Genomic DNA, 19,637 nt, shown 5'->3' on the forward strand with positions numbered 1-19,637 from the left:
GTATACACTGTGGTCTAGGCCAACTGGTTTACCCATTAGAACCTTAGTTTTTATTCGTTAGGTGTGAAAACACTGCAAATCCAATAGGTCTAGGAATGCTTACCCTCCATTACATGTAAATATTTCCTCATAACATGATCAGTAACATAAAGCAATAATCATTACCTTAATCACTGAGCATACACTAACATTGAAGATTGAGTTAGCCTCCTTCTTGTCTTGCAATAAGAAATTAATTGAAACTCCATCCATATTCCACCTGACTTTTCTCCAGGGTGGGAGGATGGTGGCCACAAATCCTAGGGGTCTCTTAGACTATCACTGGCTGGCAAAGTTCCCATGAGGGGAGTAGATCAGTGGAAAATCTCTCAGGCCATAGGATCCCTGACCCAGGACAGACATCTGCAACACAGGGTGGGACCCCGAGCAGGATTTCTGACATACAGGAGGTCTACTGGTGGCAAAGACGAATTACTTTCAGAATCACTAAAGTGATTGCTTATTAATTCACCCAGTACCCCAAACCGCAGATGTGACAACAGAACATTAATATGAATTCTATTTGGTTCCTCTGATCTTTTTCATTGAGATGGGAAAAAGAATGAGTACTGTGAGCATTAACTTTTTGCTTGTGATAACCTTGACAGCGTCTAGTAGATTTTTTTTTTTTTTTTTTTTTTTGCAGTGCAGAACCCAGGCCCTCTTGCATCCTAGACAAATGCTCTACCACTGAGCATTACACCTGAGCCTCAAACAAATTTTTGATAATCTGTTCTCATTTACTAAAATTAAAAATATCCTTAGCACAACCTGTTTTTACAAAAATCAGATACAAGGTTCTAACATTCTAATATTTCTCTATCCTGTGATTCCTCTCTGCTCACAACAGAAGAGTAGACCAAGTAAGTGTGAGCTTACAGGTGTGAAAGAGAGAGACAAAACCAAAACCAAACCAAAGAGATGGCAAGAGCAGGGGAGCAAAGTGTCACGCCAGCAAGCCCCTCTGCTTGGTGTGCACCCAGTTTAAAAGTAAACCTGTAGTTCCGAACCCTTCTGTCCCAGTCCTGGTCAGTATAGTTCAAACTCTGGGTTGTTCCCTTCACAGATCATGAAGGTAATTTTTATTGCCACTGGGTAGCATTTTTTAAAACACCAACAAGAAACTAAAACAGAATAAATTAAAATAAAGCAGAAAATTGCAGAATGTGTTCCAGAGTAAAAATATTATTCCAAGAAGCTCTAATTTCAACTTGGACAGAAAATTTTGGAGAATGCTCATCTCTGAAGGTCTAAATTCTACTTCCCTCACTGCAAGCACACCAAGAGCTAAATATGATACTTAGAAATCAACTCAGTGGAAAGACATTTCCTCTAAGAGTAAAGAAAATTGTGAGGTGAAAATGTACTCTTTCCTTCTTAAAACTGAGGGAGGTTCTCTGAGTTTTCAGACATAGGAGTGACTAAATACTCTATTAACTGAAACCTCGTTACTAATTTTTACAGCCAACAAGACATTTCCAACTAAACAAACACTCACTCAGCAATTAGGCTGCAGCCACTGCTCTCAGTGGGTATGGAAATTATGGGTTTGGGGTTCTGTAGGGATCTTTACCAGCCGTGGATGTCTTAACACAGATCAAGCAGGATTGCTGCTCCTGAGTCCCCAGGCACTCACATGCATCTCAGGGGCACAGCGCCCCAGGAGGTCAATCAAGGCTGCATAAAAGGTCATGATGGCGTTCCCCATGTGGATGGTGTCATCTTCCTCCTCTTCTGTGTCACTTTCATGGGTTTTCCAAAAGAAACAGAAAACAAACGGGGTAACTGACATTCACGCTTATCATACACGTCTCAGAAGAAAGGCACCTGTGTGGCAGCGCATTCTTGTCCCACTGAAACTTTCCATAGATATTCTAAATTTACAGGTTGACATTTTTAAAGGAAAACAGCAATGAGTTAGGAGGTGAGATTCTACTGCCAAGAACACACCTGCAGGAATGTTAGTATTAATGTTCCTTCAAAAGGGAAAAGGAAGAATTGCTAGTTTGATGGATTCTGCTCAATTTTAGTGGCAACATGATAAAAAAGAAAATAGCTGATGGAAGGACTGATCCTGAGCCCACTTTTTAAGTCACACACACATAGATGTGTCTCACAAGGTAACACATGCAAGCCACCCAGAACAGTGCTCAGTCCAAAGTGAGTACTTTAGAAATTTCGTTTCATAAATTCACCCACCCCTATGGTAATGACTCTCCTCCTCACCTCCCCCAAATAACCCAGCATTCTCCCTCCCCATCTCTGTGAAGAAAATATAAAAATTTCATTATTTTGATGAAGAGGCACAAATATGGATGGCCCTGGAGGTTCCCAGTTCTCCACCTTGGTAACTCAGCAGAGGCTGCCTTAGCAGGAAGTGGCAGTATGCAGAGTGATGTGAGGCCTCTGCTCATACCTTATTCCTCAGGTGCAAACATAGTGTGGTGCCCAGACCTCTGGGTACATTATCTACTGTGAGAGAATCTTTCTCCATGGGTACATTATCTACTGTGAGAGAATCTTAGGGTTCCCTATTCCTCCATTGCTAATAAACAAGCAGCATGGTGTAGGGGCGGATTCTCATTTTTGCTCTTGGTACATTTTCAGGCTTGAAATTCAGCCATAGTGTGAATAGCACATCTGTCCTTGGTTTGCATGTAGAAGAATATGGGTTTGCAGGACTGCATGCACGCTACCACACTTCTGCTTGAAAATCTGCCCGTGAGCCATGTGTTTGGTCTTACCACTGAGGCTATCAGTGTCAGTACATGAAGGAGGACATTTACCTCCACAATTTAAGAACATAAAGGCACAGATAAACAGAAAGCCTGGATTACCTTCATCCATGCTGGAACCAAGTATTAGCACTGTCTAATGGGGAGAGATGTACTACAGGGACCACTTTCTAGCTCTGACTCCAATACCTTGAGCAGCATTCCACTCATCAGAGTGACATCTTTTCTCTTTGCCACCATATCCATTTGTTCCAGTTCCCACTCTCTTGTTAAAAGTTTTTTTTTTTTTCCCCTGCGAGCATTGTAAGAACTCATTTGAATTTCCTTGCCACTGAACCCTAGTCCAGTCCCACATGCTCACTTCCCACCTGCCCAGCTTCCCAGGAACATGTGCAAGATGCATTATCCATCCCCCTACAACACAAGCTTCTCTACTAAATCCACTCAGTCTTCCCCAACAATCTCTGCTCATTCAACCTCTTCCATCAGTAAACTCCTTCTATTCTTACCTATATGGGACATTTTATTTTCAATGGGAGAAGTCATCAGTATCAGAAACAATACTTCAATATATAGAATGCCAAATATATTCTGTGAACTTCACCAAGTAGCATACTGTACATGTGAGTGTGCATATGAGACCTACAGGGTTTTGCTGGATCCGCTCGTTGGAGAGGGGCCATCTCGGGAAGGATCCTCAGCTATTTTTATGGCTTCTTCCATGACTGCAAGAAGACCATTCCCACCTTCCCCTCTCAAAGCAGGACCGAAACACTCAGGCCTCCTAATGAGCAATCTCACCACGACATTTGCATTTTCTTCCACACTTTCCCCTAAATTCAAAAGAGGGACATAAACAATCATGGGTTATATAGAAGCTCTGAGCAAATAAATTTTAAGACAATCAGTTCTTATTCAAAGCAATAAGTTAAACTCAAGAACGTATTAGCAAAGCCAGAACTTAACCCAAATCGCTAGCTTTATAATACAAAGCACAATTTCTTTTCTTAATAGTTAAGATTATTTAAGAAAACCATTATAGAGGCACAAACTACTTATTCTCATTGACTAATTATGGAAAAAGATGTCTTAACCCTAATTATTAGAATCCAATTTAAAATTTTGTAAGAATTTAAGTACCTAAAGATTTTAATTTAAATGATGAAAGCATTATCCATGCAAATTTTGTACAATAAATGATTACTATTAAGAAAATCTTCTGAGAATAAAATGCATGATTTCTCTAATAGCATTCACTTTCTCCATGAAAATACAGGGATGAATTCTTATTTTCATGTATTTTTAATAAAAAAAAACCTCAAGCAGCCTGGTCCTACCATTACAGAAGACAGCAAATCTGAGGAAGTCAAGGTATCTCTCCCCCTCCACTGGATTCCACCCGATGTCTGGATAACCCTTGGACACCAGCATCTGGCAGCTCTGCAGACCACAGCCAGCCAAATAGCGCACAACCTAGAAGCAAGGTGACAGGCAAAGATTGCCCTGTGGATGGAAGCATTAGAATTTACACTGGGTGTGGCATGTGACACCCTCAGAGCATGGTTTCAACAAGTGCAGCTTTGCAACGTCTTTTTAATCTCATGATAATCCACATGAATACCTTTAGCAAAACCTTAGATTTAAGAAATATTTAAATATAATAAAGTGTGGTCATGAAAAATTTAAAAACCTGCTCTATGGAAGAACAATATTCTTAAACTTCATATCAATTGAGACCCTGATCTACAACAAGTATATTTCTTAAGTTTCAAGAAACATATGTCAAATGGCCTCTGGCCCAATATTGAAACAAAATCCAAGATAAGAAAAGACCTCTCTAAAATGCACAGATCTTTTAAAGAGGTGGATTATTTTGAAAACAATGCATCAGTTAATGGGGGAGTGAATGTGAGGAGATGCACAGAGAGGAGGGAAAACCCAATATGGAGTCAAACATCCCACTTAAAATCAGAACCGTACTGCTCACCGGATTCCTCACTGGGAGCAAGCTATTCATGCATTTCAGGAACTGTTTCAGTGTCTAGAAAACTCGAGACAGGTTGAGCATCCTTCATTCAACAATCAAAAATCAAAAATTATCAAAAATTAAAAATTTTGAGTGCCAACATGATGCCACAAATGGAAAAGTTCACACCTGACCTCAAACGACAGGCTGCAGTCAAAACTCAGGTGCACTCAAAGTATCTTACGGAATCACCTTCAGGCTATGTGAACAAAGTGTTTAGATTTGGGTTCCTTCCAAAGAGATCTCATTATAGATAATAATTTCATTCCTATTGATACATTGCTTATCAATAGAAATCCATAACCCCAAAACCCCAAAGTCTGAAACACCTCCAGGTCCAAGAATTTTAGGCAAGGAATACTCAACCTATATACTACCTAGTTTTCAGTACTGTTGAAAGTAGTGCATCCAAAATTTCTACATAGCTTTACCTTTTAAAACATTTTGTTTTATATGAATGTTGGTCCCTTTTCAATATTTCATAAGAGATTCAGTTTTAAAAGAAATCCCCACAGAAGTCAACATCAATGGTAACACACTGTTAGAGGAGCAATTTAGCATACAAAATTATGTATAGCTCAGGGTAAAGTGGTTTGAAAAGAAGCAATATAGCTAAAAATGTGTATCAACAATGTGGAGGTAGAAGTGAGGTGCAATAGAGCCCTCTATTTAAAGCAGGAATCCAATGAGCTCCGAGAGATGCATGCAGCTGTAAAAAACACCCTACAGCCAGGATACAGAACATATCTATCATTCTCCCAAGGTCCCCTGTGCCCTCTTCAGTCCCTTCCTCTCTACACATCCAGCCCCAGATGATCCCATAAGATTATAACCACTAGTGAGGCTGAGCCGTCACAGTTTGTGAGCCATCACAGTATGTGTGAGCACACTTTAATGCCAGGCACAGTGGCACACACCTGTAATCCCAGCAACTCAGGAGGCTGAAGCATAATGATTCTGAATATAATACCAGCCTCAGCAAACCTCACTAAAAATTGGCTTCGGTTTTCTAGAATATTTATAACACCACCATGCATCATGTATCTTTCTGTACCTGGATTCTAAGGTTCCTTCACCCTGTAGCATGTCAGTCCTTACTTCCTTTCACTGCTGGGTAGCATTCCACTACATGGTGTGCCACCATCTTGTCAACTCATACACTGGTGGTTAATTCTGCTGTTTGCTATGATGAATAAAACTGCTTCAAACAAACATTCTTGTCCAAGTGTTGCATGCAGATATCTATTTTCCTTTCTACTGACTGGATTCCCAGGAGTGGAAAGGCTGGCCGGGTGGTTTATGGTGGGGTATGGGTTTAAATTGATAAACCACCCAGCTGCTTTTCAAATCAACTGTACCATTATTCACTCCAGCATCTGAATGGGGGATTAACTGCTCACATCCTCCTCTGCATTTGGTATTATCCAGCTTTTTAATATTTGCCACTTTAACAAGTGTACAGAGGTAGCTCAGAGATGCAAAGCTCTGGACAGAAGAATCAGGACGATCTGGGAAGGAGCTTCATGAAAGGCTGCACACTGAGCGTCACCTGTGGAGACTGAGTTAATGACAGAAGAAAATCTCTCTGACCTTGCAGACCTGATGGTGTGATTTAAACAATCCTGAGGAAATCTTTCAAAACACATTAACATGTAGATTTTAAACTATAGTCATGTGCTGCATAACAATGTTTTGGTCAACAACAGACCATATACTCATCCATGATCCCATAAGATTATAACTACTAGTGAGACTGAGCCATCACAGTTTGTGAGCCATCACCATATGTGTTAGCACACTTTAATGCCAGGCACAGTGGCACACACCTGTAATCCCAGCAACTCAGGAGGCTGAGGCATAATGATTCTGAATATAATGCCAGCCTCAGCAACTTAACAAGGCCCTAAGCAACTTGGTGAGACTGTTTCAAATAAAAATAAGAAGGGCTGGGGATATGGCTCAGTGGTTAAACAACCCTAGGTTCAATCCTGCTACCAAAAAAAAAAAAAAGCTGTGTATATTCATAAAAAGTATTCATTTAAATACCAATAAAATAAAAATGGGCATTTACATATGTGTGTATGTATGTATAAATGGAATATACAAATATGTTGTCAACTGTGGAGATAAAGTAGTAAAGGGTATAAGAAGAGCTTAAGGAAGCAGGACAGAGGTCTCAAAAATCAGGGACATGGAAGAGCTGATCAAGAAGGTGACAGTGAAGCCACAGCTGGAAGGACATCTGTAAAAGAGCCATAAACCCCTGGAGTGACGATATAGTACATGAAGTATGGAACAGCAAGTGCAAGGCCAGGAGACGGGCACACCAACCACAAGAAGGAGGGAGGGCTGGAGCAGAGGGCAGGAGGGAAAGCTGCAGGGTGTGAAGTTGCTGATGTGTGGGTCGGACAGCAGAGGAGCTGGGGCAACACCTACGGGTTTTACTTAGAGGGATAAAGGCACACGCCAGAGTGTCCTTTTAAGTGGAACACTTTGGCTGCAAAGGTGAGAACAGACTCTAGAGGGACAGGGAAGGCAGAGGTGGCCACTTGGGACACTACTGCAAGGGCACTAGAGGGACAATCTCTACACACTGGTTAGCAAACATGTGGCTAAATGCGCTCGGAGTGCATGGCCAGAGTGCACAGCTGAAGCCTTGTATTGGGATACACAAATGCAGGCCTCAGTCACAATCACGTATGACATGTTTAAACAACCTTTTAAAAAACTGAAACTGCCAGGAGGCTGAGGCAGGAGGGTCCCAAGTTCAAAGCTAGCCTCAGCAAAAGTGAGGGGCTAAGAAACTCAGTGAGACCCTGTCTCTAAATAAAATACAAAATAGGGCTGGGGATATAGCTCAGTGGTCCTGTGTTCAATTCCCAGTAAACATCCCTTCCCCACCAAAAAAAAAAAAAAAAAAACCTGAAACTGTGTCATTGAAGCAAAAGTCATAGCAGACACCATGAAAAGGCAGAACATCCAAAAACACAGATGAAGTTGATTCCTTTTCATAGAAAACAATTGTCATCAGAGGAGATACCACATCTTAAAACTTTTTGATCTCTGACTAACCATAAAATAATGTGCAAAAGGACTAAAATGCAATACCTATTACATAGCAAGACTATTCCATAACCCTACTAGAAATGTAACATAGCCATTCACATTTAAGCAGTCCTGAGGAAGAGCTGTGAACAAGCCTCATTCCCTCAGACACACACAGGGCAGGAGTGCGGCTCACCTTCTCCAGATCTGGCTCCCGCAGAGCGAGGGCAAGTTCATTATTATCCATCACCGAAGCTGCTGCCACATCCAGTGGCGTTGAACCTCTCATAGCCGGTGAGGCTGATGCAAAAAAAAGGTGAAATAAAACCTGAATTGTGCTGTAACTATGAATTCTACATAAAAATACTCTAATTTTTAAAATCTAATTTCCATACAGAATGCACCAATCTAAAACAATCAACAAAGTTAGTTTCTATTTATTTTTGACAAATAAAATTATGTGTATTTATTGTGTACATGTTTTGAAATATGTATTCATTGTGGAATGACCCAACAGGTCTAATTAAAATATACATTCCTTCAGATATTTATCACTCTTTGTGATGATAATCTGCTCTCTTAATGGTTTTTGAGATTACAATACATTGTTACTAACTACAGTCACCGTGTTATACCCAGATCTCTTGAACATATTCTTCCTGTGTGCAATGTGGCCTTTGGCCAACATCTCCCCAATAGCTCCTCATGTCCTGGTGACCAGAATTCTACTCTCTGCTTCTATGAGCTTGACTTGTTCAGATTCTACATGTAAGTGAGGTTCTACAGCATCGATCCTTCTGTGCCTGGCTTTTTTTCACTTAACCCAATGTCCTCCAGATCCATCCACTGTCACAATTTATAGGATTCCCTTCTGTTTGAGGAGGCATAGTATTACACTGTGTTTATATCCCACATTTCCTTTACTCCCTCATCTGCCGATGGACACTGAGGCTGATTCTTGCAACTGTGAACACAAAAGAGCAGATATCGCCTCAAAAGATGACTTCCCTACCCTGGACATATACCTAGAAATGAAAGTGTTAGACCATGTGGTAGCAATATTCTTACCTTTCTGCAGACCCTCCAAACTGTTTTCCATAATGACTGTACTAATTTAGACTTCTTCCAACAGTGTACCAGGGTTCCCTTTTCCTCTCATCCTCTCTAAAACTTGTTTTTTTTTCTTTTCTATAATAGCCATTTTAATAGGTATTAGAAGATATCTCATTATGGTTTTAATTTGCATTTTTCTGAGTAGTGATGCTGAACATTTTTTCATATACCCCTTGGTCATGTGTATGTCTTCTTTTGACAGTATCTATTCAGATCCCATGCCATATTAACATGAAGTTGTATTTTTAAATGAGGTCTGTACACTAATTTTATCTTAAAGATTAAATAAAATAAAAGTTATACAGTTGCTTACCAAGACCAACACTGCTGTTCTCCAGTAAATAACTGAGATGATCAAACATGGCTTTTTGATTCTGCCGACTTATTCGACAGAAATAACAGAGAAAGCGACAACAGTTGGCCACCATCTTGGGAAAGGTAATCTCCTACAGAAAGGATGTTTGATTAGTCACTGAAAGCAAGCAATCTCCATAAAACTGAGTACAGAAGTGGGGGTCTCAGTCACACTGTCCATCTGTCTTCGTGCACCAAACATCAGATATAGGTGGCCTTCAAATACACGGCCTACGAGCCACCTAGTCCTTGGGCCAATGAAAATCAAGCCCAGCACCAACTCAGGTTGAATCTAGAATTCATCTACATCACTGAGGGCTGCCTGAGCCTCACTTAGGAATCAGCTGTGGTTCCTGACTATTACCAACAGCTGTGGTTCCCTGGGAAACTAAAAAACCTCTTTGATTCTGTTTAGTAAAACTGGGATAATATGGATACTAATACTCTAGGGAGGGAAGGAAGAGGACACATTAAGAAAATTCCTGAAAAATACATAGTTCAGAACTTGAAACCTCGTAACAGGGTTATTATTAACATTATTATTACTATCATTATTATTATTACTGAGAATCTGAGGATTCACAAGCTCCCCGACTTGCACACCACTTGCCTGCAGAGAGGAGTCCACTGATCAGAAGACCTGCCTGGTGGGCCCATCAAACATACACAAACATCCCCCCAGATGATCCCTGCAGTCCTTCCTTAACAGAAAATACAGGGACTATATATGCAAATACTGAATTTAGTACTAAAAATAGCATGTATATGAAATTATAATTTATAAGCCCTACTGGTAGACACACTGATCATGGGAAATATGACTTGTTCCCATAACATATAAGATGCATCCTGAAATTTATAATATAGAAAAATATACTGCACATAAAATTATACTGATTTATATCAAGTTATTTATTATATTACTCTATCAGTTTGCTTTTCCAGAACTTTGTTTTAAATTTTAGTCACTTAGAAGTTTACTTTTCTGTCTCACAACACATATTTTGTAGAGGATCACTGCCCAGTACTGATTTGATTCAGGAATTTAGTGGACCCAACCAGGATCCAGGCCAGGAGCAACAGTAGGATCTGAAGGACATGCTTGTGTTAGATTTGTAATGTGATGGGACTAGACTTAAAATTAAAAAACGAATTAATATAGTATTAATTTTTGGCATTTCCAATATCCCCCAAATGAGAATAATTATAAAGTGTAAATTAGAAACTTTTATCAACATTAAGAAAATAGTAGTATATCTAACTTTCCAGTTTCTAAGGTTTCTATGTATTTTTTTTAAAAAAAAGCAGTATTTCAAAGAGGATTTAAGAAATTCTCATTCTCATGAATTTTCTGGAATCCGTGTACTCTAGATTATGCTAAATAGCACTCCAAGAATCAAAGATTTTCCTTTACCTTGGATTCCCCACCTCCGAGGACATTGACCATGACCTCCATCACTGTCTCATGCATCCCAAGGGCCCTCATGAGATTCGGGTGCTGGTAAAACACTTTATTGTTCATGATATCCCTGCAAAGGACAATAGAGGCATTGAAGAGAGCAGAGTGCTTAGAGAAAAGCTTAAATGGACATTGTCCTTATATTTTAGTAAGTCTTTAGAAATAACTTATGTGCATGAAAAGCAAGAGTGATCATAGTTGCACCACAAACTTTAATGAGGGCAATTGAGTTTTCCTTAAAAATATTGATAACCTACCCAAAGTACCATACAAGTTGTCTATTTTTTTCAGTGACAAGAAACATTAAATATGTGGACTTTAGTTCCATGAAACATATTTCAGACACTTATTCCTAATTTTATAGATATGCAATCATGTATTCAACTTTATTTTGTACAGAAACAATAATCAATATTGTACATTTTATATAAAAATTCCTATATAAATTGACATATAGGTATCTCTGGTTTACATATACATGCTATTTTTACTACTAAATTCAGTATTTGCATATATAATCACAGTAGTGTTAATTTTTGCTATATTCATGATATCATTCTGGTGAAATGCTTGAAAGTAAGCATATTCTTCAAGAGAAACTGAATATGTATGAATTCCAGGTACAAGTAACCCAGCTCACTAAAATGGGCCTTTGATTTAAAGAAGTAGAGGCAGATGACATGTAAAGTGATTCATATCATTGTTACTGCATTAAATATTACTGCAACGTGTGTGTCAAGGTGTTTGTCAGGATCATGAAGTTCATCAAGTAGTATTACTGATACTTCTGTTCACTAAGTTCTGTACAGAACTTCTCATTTACAATTCCATCACAAATAAAATCAATGCATTTTCTAGAAAAGACATTTGCTAGCAAGAAAATAACACAAAGCCTTCAAGACAACAGATGGCTCTTCACCTGACACCCTTAATTGAATGGCTCACTTGCTCATTTTTTTATCATATGATAAATAGTAGTTACCGAGTTTTAAGTAGATGTATGATTCCACTCCCCAATAGACAGGTTGTCCTTTGAGGGAAACATTTCTAATACCACAAAAATTAGAATTTTATTTAAATTTTTATTAGTGTAAAATGGTGGTTTTAGTATCATTTTGAGTCTGATCACTAATGACTCATAATACTTTGATGTGTTCATTGAAGAAAGACAGCAATCTCTATTTCCTGGAAGACTTTCCTGTTTCTTTGGTTGAGATGAATATGAGGGAGGCCTTCTCCAGATGGGTTTAAATATTCAGACTCACGCTCATGCACCTGCACAGAGGACCACAACCTACTTGCGTGTACACTCTCCTCATCCCCCTTTGTTCTATTTGTATACTTATTCTAAGTGTGGAACCATCATTGTGAATTTGGAATAGAATCTTCCAGTCCATTTTCATCACTGTTAAATACTCAATGGGTTCACAAGCACCACAGTTTTGCTTTCCAAGTTTAAAATGTACATAAATAGTATTTAGCAACCTGCATTTTTATACCCGTATTTTCTTCCCTGGGGTTTATTTCTGAGTTCTGTCAATGAATAACCTGGTTATTCTATTTCACTGTTTGCCTTTCCCCCTCTAGGCTTCCTTCGCTGGTTTCAGTGTTTCTTTCGTTCTATTTCATTCAGTCAGCAGCTTTTTTGTCTCCTCCTCTTGGTACTTGTAAGACCATCATACAGTCCAAACAGTATATTTACATCCACACACCTACTGTACTGCTACTGGGATCAAAGTCGGAAGAAAGAGGTTTATAAGACAGAATGTTGCCAGGTTAAATAACTCACCCCAACCCACGAATCATAAGCTTCTCCTCCTCTTTGCCCATTCGCACACTCAGCAGAGAACGAATCTGACCGAGAGATGCCAGCAGGTTGATGGTGTCCTCCACAGAGACGCCATTGATGGTGTAAGTCTTCGGCAGTGCCCGGACCAGACCCCCTATGCCATCGTATTGACGATGCAGCAACACAAACATGGCCCTCACCAGCTCAGGGTCCTCAATGACTGACTCCTGGGCCCACCGAACCATTGTCTCAGATATCAACTGCTGAAGGGTGGCTGCAGAGTCATGTTGGGAATGTTCAAGGGGAAAAAACAGAAGAGAAGACATCAGTAGGACCTTTCAGCACCACATGACACAGCCCCAAGCTGCCACCTCTATTATAAGGCTAGGAATATTCTTCAAAGAAAATGAACTTCATTTAAATATTACCTGCACTTCAAAAAGATCAGTTTTAGTGAAGCAAGGACAAAAATAATAAACTCTTCTTTAAAAAACCATTTTTATAATTGAACAAGCCATTTCAAATTTGTAACTAATTTTCCAAACTTAGCACTGGTGGTCCACCAGTAATTGAAAGTGTGGCAACCGATACAAGGGGCCTGAACTTTTATTTCCTCTGTTCCACTGTTTTCCTTTCAGAAGGTCTGACATTGAACTCCTACAAAGGTCAGTCACAGACATTCAGGAGGAAGGAGTTCATCTACTTTCCTCCTTGGTTATGCAATACTAACCACACAGAATTATATATATTTTTAGATTTGGATCTAATTCTTGTCATTTAAAATGTCTTCAGAAGGATTTGATCATGAAGTTATATCAAAGTAGAAATTTATTTCATACACAGGTCACTTGCAATATAATATGCAAAACAATTACTTTAAAATAGAAACTTCTTAACCTCTAATGATATTATCAAAATTAAGTGGGGTTGATGTAACTAATCCATAAATAATAGTAAGGTAATACTTAATTCCCATCACTGGTACATTGGCTGATTTTTTAAAGAAGATGTTTACCTTGAACATAGGTATTATGTAAGGAAAACCAAAAACTACCAATTTTATTCAAAAACAAAATGCCAAAAAATTTCCATAATATCTCAAAAAACATTTTGCCATTTTAAAAGCGTAAGATTGGAAATCTGTTAACAATAAAAAGTGGTTTATAAGAAACTTGAACTCTGATATTGAAGATGACCTGACTCAAATTTCATTCTGACTGAAGAATAAATTTAGAAATAACTATATAAAGGTTTTCCATTATAAGTTAAAGATTTTAAAATGTAAAAATTGTAGTACTTTTTTCCTTTCAGAAAGGAAAAAGAAACCCTTAGTAAGCCAATACAGCATCTTAAAATCACGGGCGTCTCGGAGGCTGGAGTGATCTGCAAGTACACCCCTCAGACCTGCTCCAGGACCCCTTCAGGACCAGGGCCAGAGAGACTCAAAGCCCACGGGGGCTTCCAGGGTTTCAAGAAGTGGCAGCCGTGGTTCCTGGTTAAATGGGATATGGATGAACCAGAAATGCTACCGTTTGAGTGAATGTTTCAGAATGAAATATAATTGTAGGCAATATACATTTACCTTTTAAGACACATGTTTAATTTGATGTGATAACTGAAATCAACTGAGTGTATAACATTTGGATACAAAGGCTAAATTCTCTTTATACTTTCTCTTGATGGTCTCTGATCACAAACCTAAGTGTGGAGCTCTCTAGAGAGCCCATTCACCCTCCAGCGCTACTACCTCTCCAACTGGCCCTACACACAGGGAGATGCTGCCATCTGCTTCTGGGAGCTGCAGACATCGACTTCAGCATCAAATTCTAGGAAGTTGCAAACTCGTGACCATGCTGGCTTATCTACTATGTTAAGCATTCAAAGGATGAATAAATGTCAGGGGTCACATCACTGTGCCAGTGCCCCTTTAAACTGCTTACAGGACTTCTTGGAGTCGCTCTCCACTGGCTTTTCTGCTTGCTTCTTCTTCAGGTATGTCACCTTTTCTACCAGGGACAGCAGACGCCCTCTAATGGTTAAGTCACTGTTTCCATCCAGAGACCCATCTTCATCCAGCTCAATTCCTAGCATGAGGAAAGAGGAAAAAGCAAAAAAGGAAAAATTATTTGAAAACAATACATTTGGAGAAATAATCTCAGGCTTTGAAACCTTTCCATTAATAGCTTTGAGCAAAGTCTAAGAAGCTCAAGAGTGCTAGTTAAGTGACTTGCCCATCAGCACGTAAGTAAGATGAACCCGTCAGCTTTCCCTCCCCCTCCTCCCTGGTTCCTGTGAGCTCAGGGCTATTGACAACCAGTACAAAACAAAAATTGAGCAGAAACCACAAAGATACTATTAGGAGCCAAGATTAGTTCTGCCCTTCAGGTACCCTTGGGCATCTCTGACTCAGGATGTTAACTGCTGGAGCCCATGGTCCTGCTCTGCCTAACCCCAACCCACGCTGCCCAGCTTCCATCCTTTGCTGTCCCTCCCAAAGCAACAGTGATATCTGGGTGACTTATAAGACAGAACAGGCATGACCAGATGCCCTAAACCAGGGAATGCTGCTATCTGTACCAGTGATTCCACTGTTTTACAGTTGCCTTTGGTGACAGAATCTGCATGCTGCGATTCTCAGGCAGTATTCTAGTGGCTTTTCATCCATAACATGAATTAAGATGTATGGCTGTTTTATTCTCTTCACTTAAATAAGATGAACATCATCTCACTGGTGATGTGACACACATCTCACATCAGATCTATATAGTTCATGTAAAAATGACAAATTCATTTTATTACAACAATTTCCACATTGTTTCATAAAGGAATGAAGAACTACACATCCATCTAATCAATTCCATTTTAAAAGTTCTAAGAAGACAAGGAGGGGTGAGTCCCTTAACAGATTATGGCTACTGACATTCAGAAATGGAGGCCTTCCATAGACACTCATTAATTTCAAAAGACCCACTGGATTTCCCAGGCCTGTCCTGAATGATGGCCCTTTGATAGGAATTGGAGAGCAGTGACTGAGATTGGGGCTCTGATGACCTCATGGCTGTGGTGTGCCTGGTGCCTGGGAATGCTCCTGTGCAAGGGCACAGGATGCCCACTCCTTTGGTAATGCCCTGCATGAGGTGGCTCTGCAGAAGAGTCTTATCAGCTTCAACCTTGATCTTAGGCACATAGATCCAGGGAATAGAGGAATTCTCTTGCTATACAACCACAATGTTTCACCAGCTCTGCTGCTCCTGAGCCTGTCCATTTAACAGTAGCTTTAAACAATGGACCTCCTTGAGCACCACACAAAGCTCCTAACATTGCACATTGCAACTGTGGAAAAGCTGCATAAATGTTTTTAATTTCTGTAACTTTCCTGAATATAAAGAATAATGCTTGCATAGTCTTCAAACTGATGAGACGTATATAAATAAAGACTGCTGGCATAACTCTTTAGATCTGCTTTTTCATCAGACAGCAGCACTCTGCTTGATGCCCAGCTTTATCTTCAAAATCATCTGTATGTGTTGAGTCTTTATATGTTTCTCATCTCCCTTCACTTAGAGTTTATCCATGCTGGTCGCAGCACACAGGCATAAATGCTTTAACTGTTTGTCATCAAATTACTTAATTTTTTAAAAAAGAACTTTATTAGGGCACACTGATAGACAAAATGGCACATGCTTAATGTACATAATTTGATTTGTTTGAACACAGGTGTACAACCATGAAACAATCACCACAACCAAGCTGTAGATATAAATCCATCACCTCTAAGTTTCCTTCTGCTTTTTTTGTCAGAAGGATTAACAAGAGATATGCCCTATAAAAGTTTCAAGTTCACAGCTCAGTACTGCTACCTGCAGGCACATGCACCACAGATCTCTAGGACTTGTTCATCTTCTTTTACAGAAACTTCACAGCCACCGACTAAACCAACTGCACACTAATCTCTCTGCCAGAAGTGCCTGCCTGAAGTCCCCACCCTTCTTCTGATTCCCTAGTGGTGAATAAAAGAAGGTGAGCGAGAGAGGCTCTCAGCCATCTTCTGCTCAAGTTCACTGCCTCTTGACTTTTCTGACTCTTTGGACTTGACACAGAGGGACAGTCAGCCATGCTGCCATAATAAATACCATTATATGAACGTGTAACACTAGAGCTATTCACCTAGATACTTAAGTGTGAACCAGGATGTATGGATTAGGAATGTCCATCTAATAGCAATTACAAATCAAGAAGACCCTACCACAGTGTGTCATCAAATCTTCATGAAAATCCAATAGTTGGTCACGAATTTCTTCAGGACATGGACATTCACTTTTGTCATCCTTAAAATTGAGAAGCATATTGATCTGGAAGGGAAAACAGGAAGGAGGAGGAACAGGGAGAAAATTGTGAATTCCAGAAAGATACACCAAGAAAAGAGCAAAGTTGTATGAAATCAGCCCTTGAAGGTACACAAACCACTGGCCAATCAGGCAAGTCACCGTCCATTACTCAACTCAACAAATACCAACAAAGAAGTCAAATCATCCAAAGCTACACAGGCTGGAAAACTCATGCAGCGTCAATTCCTCCTCCATCCTACAGTAAGACTCGTGCATGTGTTTAAAATCCTTAACTAAGGGATCCTACAAGCTAATTCTTAAAGGTCATTTACTATGCTTCTCCTCCAATTCCACTATTTTCTAACTGGTAGCTATAATTTTTGATGATTTTTTCTCTTTGACTTTTAAAAAAACTTTTTAATTACCTTAAAGAACTTGTTTTGAGGATATAGCTGCAAAGAAGGAAAAATTAAAATATAATAAAATGGATGACAACACTGTTGTCAATATTCTATGAGATTCCTTTTTTAATGATTAAATGAAACCAACTGTGGGATACTGTCTTCCATTTGATTTAGTTTATACACATTGATATTAAACTTATGAAGGAAAGACAGGTCAGATGCAATTCTGTTTTCCTTTTAAAATTAGAATTTTGTGTAACTTTTGGAGTTGTTGTTGAAGTATTCTGAGATAACTGTAGATGCCATTGTTAAAAATAATACAAAGGGTTTGTATAGCTTTCACCCAATTCCTCCCATGGTAACACCCTAGGCCTGCAGCACAGCATCACAGCAGGCTGTCAGCAAGACAGGCTCAAAACACAGGAGGACTCCTTTACCTGAAAGGCCCCAATGCCTCCTCTTTGCCTACACCCACTTCCCTACCTTACCTGCCCTCAGCCTTAACTCCTGTCACCCACTGACCTGTTTTCCATCTCTTTGTCATTTTAAGAATGTTATTTTTAAAAGCAAAATGCAATATATGTATTTCCCTATGATCCACTTTTGAAAAAAAATTATTTGACAAACATACATATGGGAGATATACCTTTATGCTTTAATAAATGTATACACTCTTTTTGAAAAAGTAAATCAAGTTAATTGATACATCTGTCACCTCAGCTACTTACCACTTTATTGTAGTGACAAAAATATCTCACATGATCCTTCTAATGTCACTGGGTCTATAGCGACACCTCATTTCAACCCAGATGTTGGTAATTTGTATCTTCCCACACTTTTTTGTGGGGGAGAGCTTTTCAGAGGTTTGTCAATTTTATTAAATCTTTCCAAAGTAACTGGTTTTGGGATTCATTTTCTCCACAAATGTCTTGTTTTTGATTTCTGTCCTGGTCTATATTCATGCCTATCTGGGTTTTGCCTGCTTTATTTATTTTACTTGCTGTTTTCTAAATTCTTAAGAAGGTGGCAACCTAGACTATTAATATGTGTGTTTTCAAATGTAAGCACTGAGTGGCATATATTTCCCTCTGGGCACTGCTTTATCTGGTCACAGATTTTTCTATGTGATATTCTACTTTTTTTCAGTTCACTGTATTTTTAGATATTCTTTGAGACATCCTCCTCAACTCATTGATTATTAGAAGTATACTGTTCATTTTTAAGGATTTGTAGATACACCTGAAATATTTGTGCTACTGATCTCTAATTGGATTCCAACAGGATCAAACAATATTCTATGAGATTCCTTTTTTTTTTTTTTTTTAAGTTGAGGTTATTTGATAGACCAGGATGTTATACATCACTGCAAATGTTTTATAGGCCCTTGAAAAGAGCATGGCATCTGTGGCTAGGTGGAGTATTCCACCAAGGTCAACACCCATGGATGAGGTCAACCTCTAAGGCGCCAACATGAGGTTCAGTCCTGGCTGCTCTTCCTGCCCAGCGGTGAAGGTGCTGGGGTCCCCATGGTAACTGTGGGCTCGGCCCCTTCTCCTTGCAGTTCCGTCAGTTCTGCCTCCACCTGCTCTGGGGCCCTGCAGCTCAGTGCATGACCCTTCTCTCCCTGACAAGCAACTCTTCGAGCACCTCTTCATCACGGCATGATGTCTCCAGAGATTCTCTTTACGCTGAAGTCTGCTTTCACCATGTGGCACCTGCTTTCATTTAATTAATATTTTTCATATTATCATTTTTCATTATTTTCCTTTCAACCTATGGGGAGTCACACTGAGTGACCACACCTTCCAGTCCTGATGCACCACGGGATCTGAAAGATCACTGTAGTCTGGCGCAGTAGTGCCATGACTTGTGACTCAGTCTTTTCCCTACTCAAATAGCAAGGCCAGTCTTCTGAGTGGGCATACTCCTGGGGTTGAGCTACACTAAGCTGTTCCTTTGTAATCCTACCCCTTTGCCCTGTTTGGGATAGAATGTACCATGGAAACGCCCTTTTTGTGTCCCCTTCTCCTGCTCTGCCTCTGGGTGTGGCCTCCCCAAATGTCAATCTGCTGACAGCAGACAACAGTAAGCAGACATCAACCCCCTGAAACCTGACCCCTTGACTCATTTGAATGGCTTCTTCCCAATAAAAGGGTTGCGGGTGTGCTTGCTCTCTTTCTATTTTTTCCACAGACCCCAGTCAGAGGAGCCATCACAGAACTGAAAGAAAAAGGTATCTCTGTTTCTTGTGTGATTACTTCATGTGGCGCAATTCACCTGGAGTGACTCAGAGTGCTTTAGTCGTGGAACGCAACATCAACCTATCCACATCATTATATTTGAAG

General features: G+C 39.6%; 1 protein-coding gene across 1 annotated transcript in view; it reads right to left on the reverse strand.

Moving 5' to 3' along the window:
* The window catches only part of RYR2 (ryanodine receptor 2), a 610,498-nt gene that overhangs the window by 160,634 nt on the left and 430,227 nt on the right, over positions 1–19,637 (reverse strand). The window contains exons 39-47 of the mRNA XM_081299889.1: positions 16,807–16,912; positions 14,501–14,644; positions 12,561–12,834; positions 10,727–10,841; positions 9,272–9,404; positions 8,042–8,145; positions 4,112–4,247; positions 3,421–3,607; positions 1,676–1,781 (exon numbers count right to left, since the gene is read on the reverse strand). Coding sequence (XP_081156015.1) covers positions 1,676–1,781; positions 3,421–3,607; positions 4,112–4,247; positions 8,042–8,145; positions 9,272–9,404; positions 10,727–10,841; positions 12,561–12,834; positions 14,501–14,644; positions 16,807–16,912 — 1,305 coding nt within the window. The remainder of the gene's footprint in view (positions 1–1,675; positions 1,782–3,420; positions 3,608–4,111; positions 4,248–8,041; positions 8,146–9,271; positions 9,405–10,726; positions 10,842–12,560; positions 12,835–14,500; positions 14,645–16,806; positions 16,913–19,637) is intronic.

The sequence above is a fragment of the Spermophilus citellus genome (genome assembly GCF_964194105.1).
Source record: "Spermophilus citellus genome assembly, chromosome: 6".
Taxonomy (NCBI): domain Eukaryota; kingdom Metazoa; phylum Chordata; class Mammalia; order Rodentia; family Sciuridae; genus Spermophilus; species Spermophilus citellus.